This window comes from Arabidopsis lyrata (genome assembly GCF_000004255.2).
Source record: "Arabidopsis lyrata subsp. lyrata unplaced genomic scaffold ARALYscaffold_1, whole genome shotgun sequence".
Classification (NCBI taxonomy): Eukaryota; Viridiplantae; Streptophyta; class Magnoliopsida; order Brassicales; family Brassicaceae; genus Arabidopsis; species Arabidopsis lyrata.
This window is the reverse complement of record NW_003302555.1, coordinates 9,026,849-9,040,254: the sequence shown is the minus strand read 5'-3', so window position 1 is coordinate 9,040,254 and position 13,406 is coordinate 9,026,849. Positions and strand designations below refer to the sequence as shown.

The window sequence follows — 13,406 nt, the reverse complement described above, 5'->3', positions numbered from 1 at the left end:
TCAAGAACTAGATCATGCATGAACTCGGGAAATGAAAACCTACTCCATCCCAAACATCTTTTATAGATTTGGTCCTAGAAAAAATGGACCGCATATGGATAATGTTAACCACAAAATCAAATCGAAACATTAGCTAAACTAGCTAGTTAAAATTTATAGCCATGTTTTGGACGAGTGGGGCCAACATCAGTTGCGAGGTTTACACTATATTTTCCCTACTATGGTTTACAATCCGCAAAATGTTTTTGTCCGTAGTTTTTAAGAGAAAAAACACACTTTTATGTTTTTTTCTTTCCATTTTTTTAGTTTGGGAATGCGGACAAATGGAACCGAACCTTACCGGATTATACATTGGGTACGATTAGGTGTGACGGGTCCACTACTGTCTACTTAATATCATTACCCAAATCGTAAATATTTGTTTTACAAAGATTAATGTGCAATTTGGATGACCATCAAAAAAATTAAAGTGCAATTTGCAGCACTATAAAAAGGATTTGAACCCTTTCTTTTGAAGATTTTTATATATTTGGGTGCTTCACTCTCTTTTGCAAGTTGCTTCTGGTGGCGAAGAAGAGCCAATGGGAAAACATGTTTGGCCCTTATTTAATTACACGCTTCCAAAAGATATCCTCAAACTTAGAAAATTACAATATTCATAACTTTGGGGTTAGATTTAGATTAGAGCTGAACGTCGTGATGATACTAGATTAGATATGAATATACAATTAGGCAACTCACTTTAAGTTTTACTATGATTAACTATTTTAGAAAAATCTAGGATACATATTATATTCAATAAGCTGATCTTATCAATTTATCATATTTTCCTTAGAGAGATTTTTTTACAAAAGATTAAATATTTTCTTACTCCCATTTTACTTTTAAAAATGGTTGGAAAATTATGTTTAATCTATCTTTCATGATTTGATATTATTTGTCAATACATAAATAATATGGAGTCTGGAGATAGGAAGCTGTATAGCTAAAACTACTAAGAAAATCAAGAAAATATATCGAGTTCTACTCTTCTTAAACATAATGTTCATGCATTAAACAATTTCATAAAAAAAGAGGCTATGCCTATATGGAGAAGAAGAAAAAAAAAACTAGATTTTGTTAAAACAAATAAGTTTGAGTACAATTAACCCTATTATATCCCAAGCGCGTGTTTAAATTTGAATTAACAAACAAACAAAAATTGTAGAATTGACGACAAACATAGGTATACTAAACCACGCATAGCCATTAGAGTAGTGATATGGTCGACTAACCCTCCGAAATGGTGAGGAGTTATATGGAAGTTACTTATAAATTCGAAATTGTCATTCGAAAATCCAAAAGGACTCTTCGTATAAGGGTAAAGACAGGAGAGATGAATGAATGATATAATCTCAGAGAAATTAATAAACTATGAATACGCATGAAGATACGAAGACAGCATTTATCGGAGTTAGGTCCTCGATTTGGGGAAGTAGCTTTTCGAAGGAACCAAACCAAGTATACGGACAAGGATTATGCTATAAAAGTATAAGCCACGTACGTAGCATTATTTAGCCGACAAGAGTTACTATCCTACGTGTCTCTTACTCTCTTTAACAGTACCAGGTTCAGATCCTTATTTTACAACAACGAATGTAGTATTGTACTATTGTAAACTAATTCCTATTTACGAAACTGCACAAGTTCGTTAACGAGTTAGCCTCATCCGTATGGGCTAATTCGAGCTAGCTGCAGTCGTCTGGGTCTAACTTAGGTCCTGTATTATCTAATATTATGGGCTTTACAAGCCCAATTAAGCATGCCTACAAGCCCAATTAAACCTGCCTCAACTTACACTATCAAAGGGCAATTTTGTGAGTTAGATTGATCTGATCTACATGTACTCATGAAGATAAAACAGGATTAAAAAAGGTTATATGTGACATCCGTCAGAAAATTATAATCGACACCAAAAATCTCGAAGGTAAATAGCAGAAACAAAAGCAATTAGAGAGTATAATCGTTAATCATAATTAGGAGTGACGACCTATTAGCAGAACCAAAACGAAAAGAATCCGAAGCAAACAAAACCAACCCTTTTTTTTTGGGTAAGAATTCATTTATACTTTAACCGAATTAATTGAATCGAACTGCACTATTAACAAATAACTGAAATATCCGTACTTCTAAATAACCAAAAAAACATGCATGTGTATATCGCATACAACATTTTTGTCTTCTTCTTCAAACTCACATAAGCCATAGTCATCTATATGTCCTCTTTAATAGTTTAACACCTTACTTAGAATTTAGACTCTTACCACACCGAACCCAAAGTGAAATAACCTATTAATTAGAATTCTCTTATAGTTTTATTAAACCAGAATAAGTGAATAACCTAACTGAATGTAACAAATAAAATGAAATGTCCATTCCTAAGTATAATCTAGACAGATCTATAATTCATTATCCAAAAACAATGCATGAGAATAAAGAGAAAACTACTGTTATTAGTATGGCTGATATATAAATATTCTTATATTCGCTTTTCTATATATCTTAATTAACTACGTACGTTTCATATTTGTCTAATGGGGAAAGTAATAATCGAGAAAGAATGATTAATCCAATAATGACTAATCCAGAGATGAAATGACAGTGTGGAATAACTTGTGGAACTGAACAAAGTGAGACAATTGGCTAAATCAAGACTTATAGTCAAGTTTTGATGTGTTTTAATTGAGTGAGAATCTATCTCATAGTGTCAGTCCTCTGTTGTTCGTTGATGCTCCCTTACAGCGCATACACAGCAGAAAGTTTATATTGTTTCTTATAATATATTTTCTTCCTTTAATTTATATGGTTGGAAATTTTTCACAAATTCAAAAGTGTAATAAAGAAATGGTGAATCTCTCTAAATTTCAAGAAAACATGTTGTGAGAAGCTGCCCGAGTCGTGGGGAAGAATATAATTATTTCTATGATTTGGTTAGCTTTTAGTGTGGTCATAAACGTTGTCTATAGTTCAAGTTTTGAGATTCTTATATGATAGATTTTTCATGATTCATATATTAAAAAAAATAAAACCCTAAGTTTGAGTAGTTTACGTAGTATGATATTTTTGCAAGAACGTTCTTGTAACCCTACCACTAAGTAAACAAATACAACTTTTGAGCTGGTATTTACGAAAATTTATTTATGTTTGGGGTTTGCTCGGAAACTATCACTACAAATGTTTTGTATATATGATCTCGCGAGGAATAAGAATAAAATCGTGGCCCAATACATTTCTGTGATATATTCTAATGTCGGATTTGAACAAAAAACTGATAAATTTTTGGGAATAGAAAAATTCATGGTAAAGGTATAAATTAGATTTGAAATAAATAAAAGAAAAGAATAACACAATATTGACAATAGAGTGCATGCCATAATTCTTACGGTGGTTGCCGACAAGTAATTTAGCAAAACCAAGTAAACTAGTGCAGTCAACTGAATTGTATCGCAAATTTAGCTGGGATTTTTTTTGTGTGAACTTCGCCAAATCCACAATTTCCATCCAAAAGATATTTGAGCGAATTGTTTTTATTTTTTGCGGTATATTTACCGAATAAAATTTCCAGATTAGGGGTAATGAGAAGAAAAAAGAACTACGACTACGTACATGTACAACTAATATTTAAAGAAATCATACCAGAAACCCTAACTGGCTACCTCGCATATATGCGCACAAGGGGACATGAATATTAACTTTGTTCATTGCAATTAAATAGACGAATAATATAACTCCTTGTTATTAGTTTTAACTTTTCAACGTAACTGCCCATACAATTACATGACAAATAAGTCCACAAAGCATCTTCTTTTCTTTCTAGAAACCTAAAGCAACTATATTTCTCATCTATGGCTAAACTTGTCTATGTAATTGTAACAGTTTTCAATATATTTTCCCACCATAAATAATCTTTCACCTCCACCTCCTAATTTCCACTACAAATTTCTCACTAAAAAAAAAAAAACATAAATCTCTAATCAGTCGTAACTTCCCCCACCAACTCAAAATTTTCATTTTTAAGAAGAAGAATGATGAGAAGCAAATCCATAGTCATCAATTCCAACTCCAGGAACAATACTTCCACTGTCGCCGCAACGACAGCTCTAAGACGTTCGGCCTCAAACACTATCGCCGCAGCCCCGGTGGTACGCACAAATGATCTTAACAAAACACCCCGACCCCGGTCAGTAGAGTTCCCTGTATCTCCTCAACTGATACAAGGTGAAGAGATGGTCCATTTCGGACATCCCCAACACGTGCTGGTCAAAGTTGAGTTGCCGGATATCTACACGTGTGCTGGGTGCAAAGAAGAAGGAGCAGGGGTTAGGTATGTGTGTCAAGAGTGTGATTATCAGCTCCACGAGTTTTGTGCTTTGGCTCCTCCTCAACTCAAATCACACCCTTTTCATTACCAGCATCAACTTCTCTTCTTTGCCAAACCTGGTACGTTTTTATAAGTGTCTTTTGATATCCTTTAATTATTTGTTGAACTTGAGGAGTATTTTTTTGTGTAAATTATGGAAATATAATGACTCAACTTGATGAGTTTTATTTCACCCGACATTTCTTTTTCGTGTTGGTGCTTATGTCTTTTGTTTGTTTTTCAGACCAAGAGCTAGACTCACGAAAGTATATAAAAGAAATTAACCCTGATGATTATTGTCGATTATATATATATTGATTGCTTTACTTAAAATAGTTATGCTTTGCTTTACACAAAATAATTATCTGATTTAGTGGGTATCAACATTAAAAAGATTAAATGTTGGTTACGTTAATTAAACAACAGAGAATAACCTTTCTAAAACGCCATAAACGTATTAGATTGAAAACTTCAAACTTAATTGGCTCTAGTACGAAACCGCTGATCCTGGAATAAAATGGAGACACCAAAAACTAAGATACTCAAAAAAATACAAAATCACTGAAAATATTAAATCCAGACACTATAAAATGATTTGAACGGTACTATATCTACGCATATTTGATGTCACGTTCTATTCTAATGATATTACGAAAGAAAAGATTCAAACTTTAGTTTTGAGAGGACAAAAATATTGTTGATAATTTAATTTTTATTTTCATGATGAATACCAGCGAAAGGAGGGATAGTAAAATCGAAATGTGACGTGTGTGGAAGATCACCAAAAGGTTACACTTTTAGATGCAAAGCTTGCAGTTTCCAAATGCATCCTGGCTGCGCCATGTTGTCGCCTTCTCTCTCCTCCTCCTCCCTTCACCACCACCCTCTCCGCCTCCTCCCCTCTTCCTCACCAGGTAACATCACCGGGGGAGATTCCGGAGGATTCCTCTGCGGAGAGTGCAAGAGAGGTAAGCGAACGGGGAGGGTTTACCGTTGCACCGTCTGCGATTATCACTTGCATGCCGTTTGTGCCAAAGACGCCGCCGTCAACGGCCTCCGAGCAAACGGACATAAGGGGAGGGATAAGTCTCCGGCGGTTTTGGGAACGGCGGCCAGGTTGGCGTCGCAGGTTGTTATTGATTTTCTCGGTGGTATAATCGATGGTCTTGGTGAAGGTGTTGGTGAAGCTATTATAGACGGTGTGACTAGAGGTGGTGGTGGTGGTGGCGGCCGCGGAGGCGGAAATGGCGGTGTTACTAGAGAAATTCCACGTGTCAGAGGGGGGTAATTATGGAATTTGGGGATTGTTTGATGATTTACTAATTATGTGTGTTAATTATGCTTTGTATGTAGAGATTGCTATGAGTTGATGATGCGTTTGATAAGTACATCGATGATCCATGTGCTAGTGTTCATTGAGTTTGGGTGGGGGATATATATCATTTTGATCAAATTTGGTGATATATATATATATATATATATATATATATATATATATATATATATATATATATATATACAACTATAAGAAAAATGTGTATTTGATTAATTAGCTTGGATATATGAGTAGTATTGTTTTATAATGTTTGTGTTTTGTTTTTCATTAACTAATTACTTAAGAAGTAGAGAATCTCTTGTGTTTCACGTGTATGTGCTTATCGAATACATTGCAACTAGATCAAATGCATATAACCTTTTAGTATATGTTTTGAAAATACGGAAAAGTATGTGTGTATAATTGTTTGGATTTTACTGTTACATAAAAAAAAAAAGGAAAGCCAAAAGGCTAACACCTAAAAAGCATCCCATTCAAATCTCATATAATGAGAAATGAGACCCACCACTCACATTTTATTACATTTGTTTCATAACATTTTCAAATTTTCATCAATTTTGAAGTCCTATACATACGCGTCAAATATGTTAGGATTTCACACTATTTTTTTTTTAAACACTAAAGTAAATGTCGATGTATTCATTATTGTCAATTGGGTTTAAGTAGGACACGCATAAAACTTAACAAAACCTACATAAAGCTAAAAAGTGAAAGAAAATCAAAAATCAAGAGTTGCTTGACTTATAGCACAAGAATAAACTTTTGAAATGTAACCTTACAAACGATTTCACTTTCATTCTCTCTTTCAAGAGTTTTCTTTTCAAAAGTGGCATTAATGTCATATCCTCTGTCAAATATTTCCAAGAATCTTTAGGTATGTTTTGTTTATTAAGTAACAGAGTCACACTAATTTCAAGAATCTTTCACTTGTGACAAAACATATCTTTGAATTAAAGATTTCGTGACTTGTGAGTTGTGATGTTTCATGAGCTCGACAATCCACGTGGGAATCGTTAACATGTTATTATATAGCCTTTTGGGCTCTATGTGACAAGATTCCTCCACCTTCATTTTATCATTTCTTCCTCCTCTATTGACTCCACGGCACCAAACCTTGTTCCACATATATCGGTACTTCGGTAGCAACATATAAAGTTTAAAATGGTTATGCATTTAGACTTGCGAGAATAAGAAACAACAAAGTTACATAAATTCTTGAAGTTACAACATGAGATCTACTTGTACAAAGTACAAATTTACAAAGACAAAGAACAAAAAAACAAAACAGTAAAACAACTGCTGCTTATATGAAGCAGCATGTTATTATCTTAGTTAAAATAATAATAATAATAATCATAGAAAGTAGGAAAATGTAGAAGGAAATACACAGAAATACACAACAAATTAGCCAAACCAAAATATATATAATTGAAGACAGAAAAAAAAAAAAAACTCCCGACGGTGAAACTCCCTCGAGTAAATACTGTAGTCACTTCGGTCGTGTGTCACAGTCATGTCTCTGAGCTTCTCCTTATATCCGTACCAGAGTCTCTTCTCTTTTTCTTATTTTTTTGTTTTGTCTTTGTGAAACCAAAAGAATAAATTATAATTTATATAGTATATTTCTCTAGATTGAGCCATAATCCAAACCTCCCCAACTGAAGTGAGACCCTTGTCTGACGATTGGGAAAGCGTGCATGAAAACGCAGACGCAAACGCAGACCGTTGCAACCGCAAGCATTGAGTGAATGATAGGAGTTGGGAACAAACGGTGTGAACCTGAAACTCTCCTTTGATACTTTAGAGCCACGGTTGCACACGAGGCACAAGTTGATGACTTGTTCATCTCTGAACTTAGTCTCTTGCTCAGACCGGTTTGGTCAACTATCTCGTTCTCGATGTTTAGTGAGACTTGCCTGTTTCTTTTGTCTGCAAGTTTACGAGCCACCAATGAGTTATAGTTATGATTGTTCCTCATTGCAGCGTAGCTGTATGGAGTTTGTCCGGTTGCATCGCAAAGAGTGTTCCAGCTCGATAATCCGATCTGAAAGAGAAGCAATGGTTTTGTCAGTTTTGAGGAAGCGAAAAAATTGGATATGAGAGAAAGAGAGAGAGAGACATACCTCTTGTGGATCATTGGTGAGTAGATCAATCATATCATCTGAACCAGATGTACAAGCAGCTATATGTAAAGGTGTGATACCGCCAGGTCCAGTTCTATTGGGTAAGAAAACGAACTTTTTGAAGGAACTGAGTGCTGAGGGATTAACCGAGTAATGAATGAGTAGTTCGACCATTTTTGTGCTTTTCCTCTTAACAGCACGATTCAACAACTGAATCTCGGCGAGCATTTCCAAGGCTTCTCTGTTCAGCTCATCATTCACCAAATTTCTCTCTACCAACATGTCGAGGAGTGTTCTAATGAGAGCACAGTAATCTCTTTCAACCGAGCAAACAAGTAAAAACTTGAAGCGGGTAAGGGAAAAGTCGGATTGTTCCCGAGGCTCAGAAGTCTGGTTCTTCTGGAAAAGCCAACCAAGCTCGTTCAAGAAGCATAAAACTTCTTCTCTTGATGTGGGACCGCGATTTGAGCTCTGCGCTGGTTCTTCTGTCATATCTTGACTTTTGGGGTGAAACTCTTCTTCGAGGCGATTTAACTCGTTGCAGATGGATTCATTGGCAATAATCAATGGAAAACTGTCACCCCTGAATCCATTCTCCACCTGTACACAAACTAGGCGTTAAACATCGCTATAAACCTGGACCGACAAAGAAAACTATTAAGTTCAGTGTTAAGAAGTCATACCTCAATGAAACAGCGTCCAAGAAAACCAGGGTGTACATTTTGGACTTTGAAACTATCTACATTCAACTTGTCAAATATGGCTTGTCTACACACTGCCCCGGTTACATCCATTGACATGTAGCTACCCATATGTGTGCAGCGAATACTGGCAGCACAATGATAAAAAGGTTAGAGAGGAAAAAGAGAAGATGAGAAACTGTCTGAAACTTTGTTTTTTTATAGTTTTACCTGATTCCATCATTAGTCAAGCTTCTACCTCTTACAACCAAACTTGTTTCTTCACCAGCTACCACAGCTACAGGTGACACTGAGATGAGCTCTGGTGAATTCCAAGTTCTCCAAGATTTGCTGCATCGAACTTTACCTGTAACCAATGATATGTTATGACCATTGGTGACATAAAAAATTGCAACATTAAAGGTTACATAGAAGTAACAACTCGTGAGTACTCACCATTTTTGTGTGATGCGAGCTGTCTGCCCGTGTTAACTATAAATCTCGCGTTTCTCCAAAAATCAGAAGAAGAATTTTGTAGCAAAACACCAAGCCGTTGCAGCAAGTTTTGCTCGAGCTGAAAAAAAAACCACCAACTGCTCCTAAGCTGCACATAGCATAGTATAATTCAATAACCAAATACTTAAATATTTTCACTCACTTGTTCCCAGGCTGCAGGTGACATCGCCACATAAACAGATAGAACAACACAGCCAGGCCTAATATAACTCTCCATTTCTGATGGAATGTTAGACAGCCAGTTATAGATCTGTAATAAAAGAGAGACAATCACGACTATGAGCACTTAAGCAGAAGCAACCAATAACATTATATTTCAGGGTATGGCCAGAAATTATCACCTCAGATCGTAATGTCCCAGGGAGCTGACTTGGATCTTTATCAAGTAGTTTGAAGACTATCTTTCCGGTGCGGTCCTGTTTGAATACCATCAAAATTAAAACCATAAGTGGCTTGTTTTATCTACGTACAAAGAGATGCTAAAAAGAGGAGTTGAAAAGCTGCAAACCTGAGCATCAGAGTTTAAGCTAGGAGGAGAGTAGTCCGAGCCAGAAGAAGCATAACCAGACTGTTGCCTAAAACCTTTAAAATTAGGATTTGCAGCTCCTCTATTCGATGCACCAAAGAGCTCAAGGGGCAAGCAACCAGTCCTGGGACTTGTGTTATTGTGATTCTTAGACCTCATGGTTTCAGGGGATGTCTGCAATGGGAATAACTCCTGCATGACCGGAGAGGAAGATGGCGATCTATCCTCAGCAGGATTACTGCTGGCAGAAGAATAATACTTTCTAGACGATGCCACTGTCGGTCGACTCTCATCCTCGGGTGATGAGGTGAATAGTTGTAGAGACAAGCTAGACCTAGTGTCTTGACCACGTGAATCTGAATCCTGAGAAGGAGATTGGTTACTGCTACTGCTCCTCTCTCCTCCAACAGAAGAAAACCCAAAAGTTCTCTTTTCCAAATTGGTTGTTACACCGTGTTCATAAGAAGATAACTTAGTCTTCTCGCTGTCTTTGTTACCAAACCCACCTTGAGATAATATGGCTAGCGCATCAGGTGAAGACGAGCCTAACGTTGTCGAAAGAACAGCAAGCAAGTCCATGGTAGAAGGAGAAGCCCCATTCATATCATTTTGTGGGTTCACCGTTGGGTGATCCATATTTTTCCTTGCTAAACTTCCAATATTGTTCAACTTAGAGACAAGATCCATAGGCAAAGGCAAGGCATTTATCTTGTTAAGTATCTGAAGAAGCTGCTCCCTATCAGGCACAGCTGGAGACCCCGCTGGCTTTACCGCATTCTTACCTGCAGATCGCAGACAACAAAATCTGTTAATAAAACAAGAACATCGAAGCAAAATTCCTAGACCAAATTACTTATGCATAGTCGCAAACTAGTGTACCTTGTGCACAAGCTAAGGCGGTTAACAAAGCCATAAGATCCATATTGGTGGTAGAGGTATTATTATTATTATCACGGTTCCCCGGAACCACAACCCCAGATGCAACCTCCTCCGGCTGCGTAGTTTTCCTCCTACGTCGGTTATGGCCAGCCAATCTACGCCTACAACTTCTCTTTCCCTCATCAAACTCAGAAAGCAGATGAAACCTGCAAAAGTCATTTAGTTAATACCAGATTCAAAAAAACACAGAGAACCATTAGCAGAAAATGAGACTCCTTTCTTTGTTACCTGCTACACTGTTGGCAAAACCTCTGCATCTGTTTCCCAACAAGAGCTTTAGTAGCTTTGCTATGAACTTCACAAACTTTATGCCTTCTATGATAATCCTTAGCATGAGACAAATCTTCAGTACAATTATCCACCTGACACATGGGATAATTCCCTCCCGGAGATCCAGACCGAACCTTCTTACTCGGTCTACCGTTCTGCGTCGTCGTCGTCGTCAAATCTTCCACAGCGGTCAAACCACTTCCCAGATTCAAATCAAGTCCTCTTTCTTCACCACTCCTATTCCTCAAAGTCAAATCAAACTCTTGTGCCTCATTTCCTAACCGAAGAACCTCAACATCCACCGGTTTAGCTTCAAATCTCCGGCTATCCCAATCCCACATCTTGGAATTCCACTCATCACTACGCGGCTGAGATTGAACCAACCGATTCGACATCGGATAATAAAGATCGCGTTTTTTCCCCATCGGATGATGAATAAACATCGGAGCAGCCACTTGAGCTCCTACCTCATCCATCTCTTAAGTAGAAGAAAGAAATCGATCTGAGTCTGACCCTTTTTCAAAGTCCTCTTCTTTTTCAAATTGTATATCTCTAGCGGAGGAACGAACCAACGTACCTACTCAACATATCTACCTCTTAGCTAATAAGTGTTCTAATAAGTAAACACAAAATCGGAGCTTTCAAGCATAAACTCTTCTTCGGTTCAACGAAAGCTCGAGACGAACCAGGCAAAACATGACCAGAAATCGAATGTTCAGATTCGAAACGATTTACAAAAAAAACGAATCTTTCAACTTGTAGATTTCCCGATCTAATCAAGGAAACAAGAGAAAGGATTTGACTTCTCTCCTCAACAGCTTCGAGCTATCTTCTTCAAATCTTCCAAAGTCTCAAACTTTGTCCTTCTTCTTCTTCTTCTTCTGATAAAGCTTTTTTTTTTTTCTTTTTCTTCTCCTTGGTCTCTCTCTGCTGTCTTCAAGTCCTTATTTTCTAAGATAACTTTTTTTTTTTTTTTTTTTTTTTTGTTATATGTTTTCTACGGTGATGGCACATTGTGTAAATTCGAAGAGTAATGAGGGCATTTTCGTTTGATATTTATTCGAGCCGCCCATATGAGAGATATGTAGTTGAAGGATCCAAGACTTTTCCATTTGCTTTTTTATCCATTTGTTTTCTTTTGTACTAGTTCAAAATAATTTCAACACTGTTTTTCTTTTAATTCTCTTACCCTTAATTAACGGATCCATTTTTGTTTTCACACACAATTACGTATTTGTTAAAGAGTTTTTTTTTTTTTAAATAGTCAACATGCACTTGTTAAAAGAGTTTCTTTCTAGTCAACATTCTTGTTAAAGAGTTTTAAAAAATTCATGTGGCATGAGAAATTTTGATCATTAGTATTACATGTTTGAGATTTGTATAGTTTTTTTTTTTTTTTAGATTTGTATAGTTGAGTTCTGGGAATATGTGTACGTAGATTCAAAACATTGACACATATTTTGTGTATTTTTATTTATAAGCTAATGTAAAAGTCTATAATTAATGTGTATCATGAAAATATAAATTTTTTTTTCTAATTTTGTCGTTTCTAAAACATATATAATTGGAGGATTTTGTAACAAAACTTTAGATTGAACTTGTCATATGTTAAAATCTTGCTATTCTTGCTAGTAATCTTAGTAATTTTGTCCTAGGGCCCATAATAATGCTGAACCACTCCTATTTAAAATTAACCACTATGATGAATGGTGATCAACCAAAACTGGGAAAAAAAACTCCGAACTATTGTCTTTCAACCTTAAAGTGAATCCTCCATTCACCATACCACCACAATGAGTTGGTTACTATTGTTACGTTTAATCGAATAGAATGATTGCTACTGTTAATTCTAAAAATAGAATAATAGTCGAAATCATTATAAACCCTCTTTTAATGTAGATCCCACGAACCAACTATTTTATAACTCATACCATGTAATATATCTACATTTAATTTGTGTACTATTTAGTTATAAACATGTAACATGCCTAAGTGGTTAGTGATAACGAAACGATCGTCGACTTTTCTTTTAGGATATGGTACTAACAATTTTTGCCTAACAAATTGTCTAATCGATTATAGAACTGAGATGTACAGAACCTTATTTAAGAAGATATTTCAGTTATTTATAGGTTTTAAATGATAAAAACTTTCAGTTTTTTATAGGCTTTAAAGATTAGTTTAGATTTTTAGATTATAAAAATTAACTTAGAAATTATCTTTCGTGTTTACATATACAATTTAGATTCCAAGCTTAGTTTACGTACGAAGCTTAAATCTCGACACGGCGTTACGGAGAGAAGTCGTCGTGATCACGTAAGGTTAAGGGGAAAAAACAATCCCACCCAAAACCTGTCGATAAGTGAAATGACAAAATTACCCATACGTTTTCTGAACAATAACGAAAGTAACACTCCTCTGGACATTGGTACAACAGATTAGACAAGACAAGAGATAGAGAGGCCACACCTCACACGTACGGGTTTTATGGATCGTCCCTACGCGCATGCAAGTGGCTCATTGTCCTTCTTCTTCTCTTCTTATTCCATAAAACGACGTTGTTATTAATTCGCTATTTATGAGTTTTTTTTAGCATTATTATAACCTATCGTTGTTA

At 35.9% G+C, this 13,406-nt stretch overlaps 2 protein-coding genes across 2 annotated transcripts; one reads left to right on the top strand and one right to left on the bottom strand.

Moving 5' to 3' along the window:
* The first annotated feature begins 3,702 nt into the window (after positions 1–3,702).
* On the top strand, positions 3,703–5,800 carry LOC9326483. Its single transcript, XM_002893101.2, has 2 exons — positions 3,703–4,479; positions 5,134–5,800. The coding sequence occupies exons 1-2, from the start codon at positions 4,065–4,067 to the stop codon at positions 5,685–5,687; spliced, it is 969 nt and encodes a 322-aa protein (XP_002893147.1). The 5' UTR covers positions 3,703–4,064; the 3' UTR covers positions 5,688–5,800.
* Positions 5,801–6,921: 1,121 nt separating this feature from the next.
* On the bottom strand, positions 6,922–11,864 carry LOC9326482 (squamosa promoter-binding-like protein 14). Its single transcript, XM_021013238.1, has 10 exons — positions 10,748–11,864; positions 10,460–10,665; positions 9,563–10,362; positions 9,396–9,470; positions 9,197–9,304; positions 8,995–9,112; positions 8,770–8,905; positions 8,542–8,686; positions 7,859–8,458; positions 6,922–7,779 (listed from the first exon to the last, which is right to left on the bottom strand). Exons 1-10 carry the CDS (start codon positions 11,263–11,265, stop codon positions 7,363–7,365), a joined length of 3,123 nt encoding a protein of 1,040 aa, XP_020868897.1. The 5' UTR covers positions 11,266–11,864; the 3' UTR covers positions 6,922–7,362.
* Positions 11,865–13,406: the final 1,542 nt, after the last annotated feature.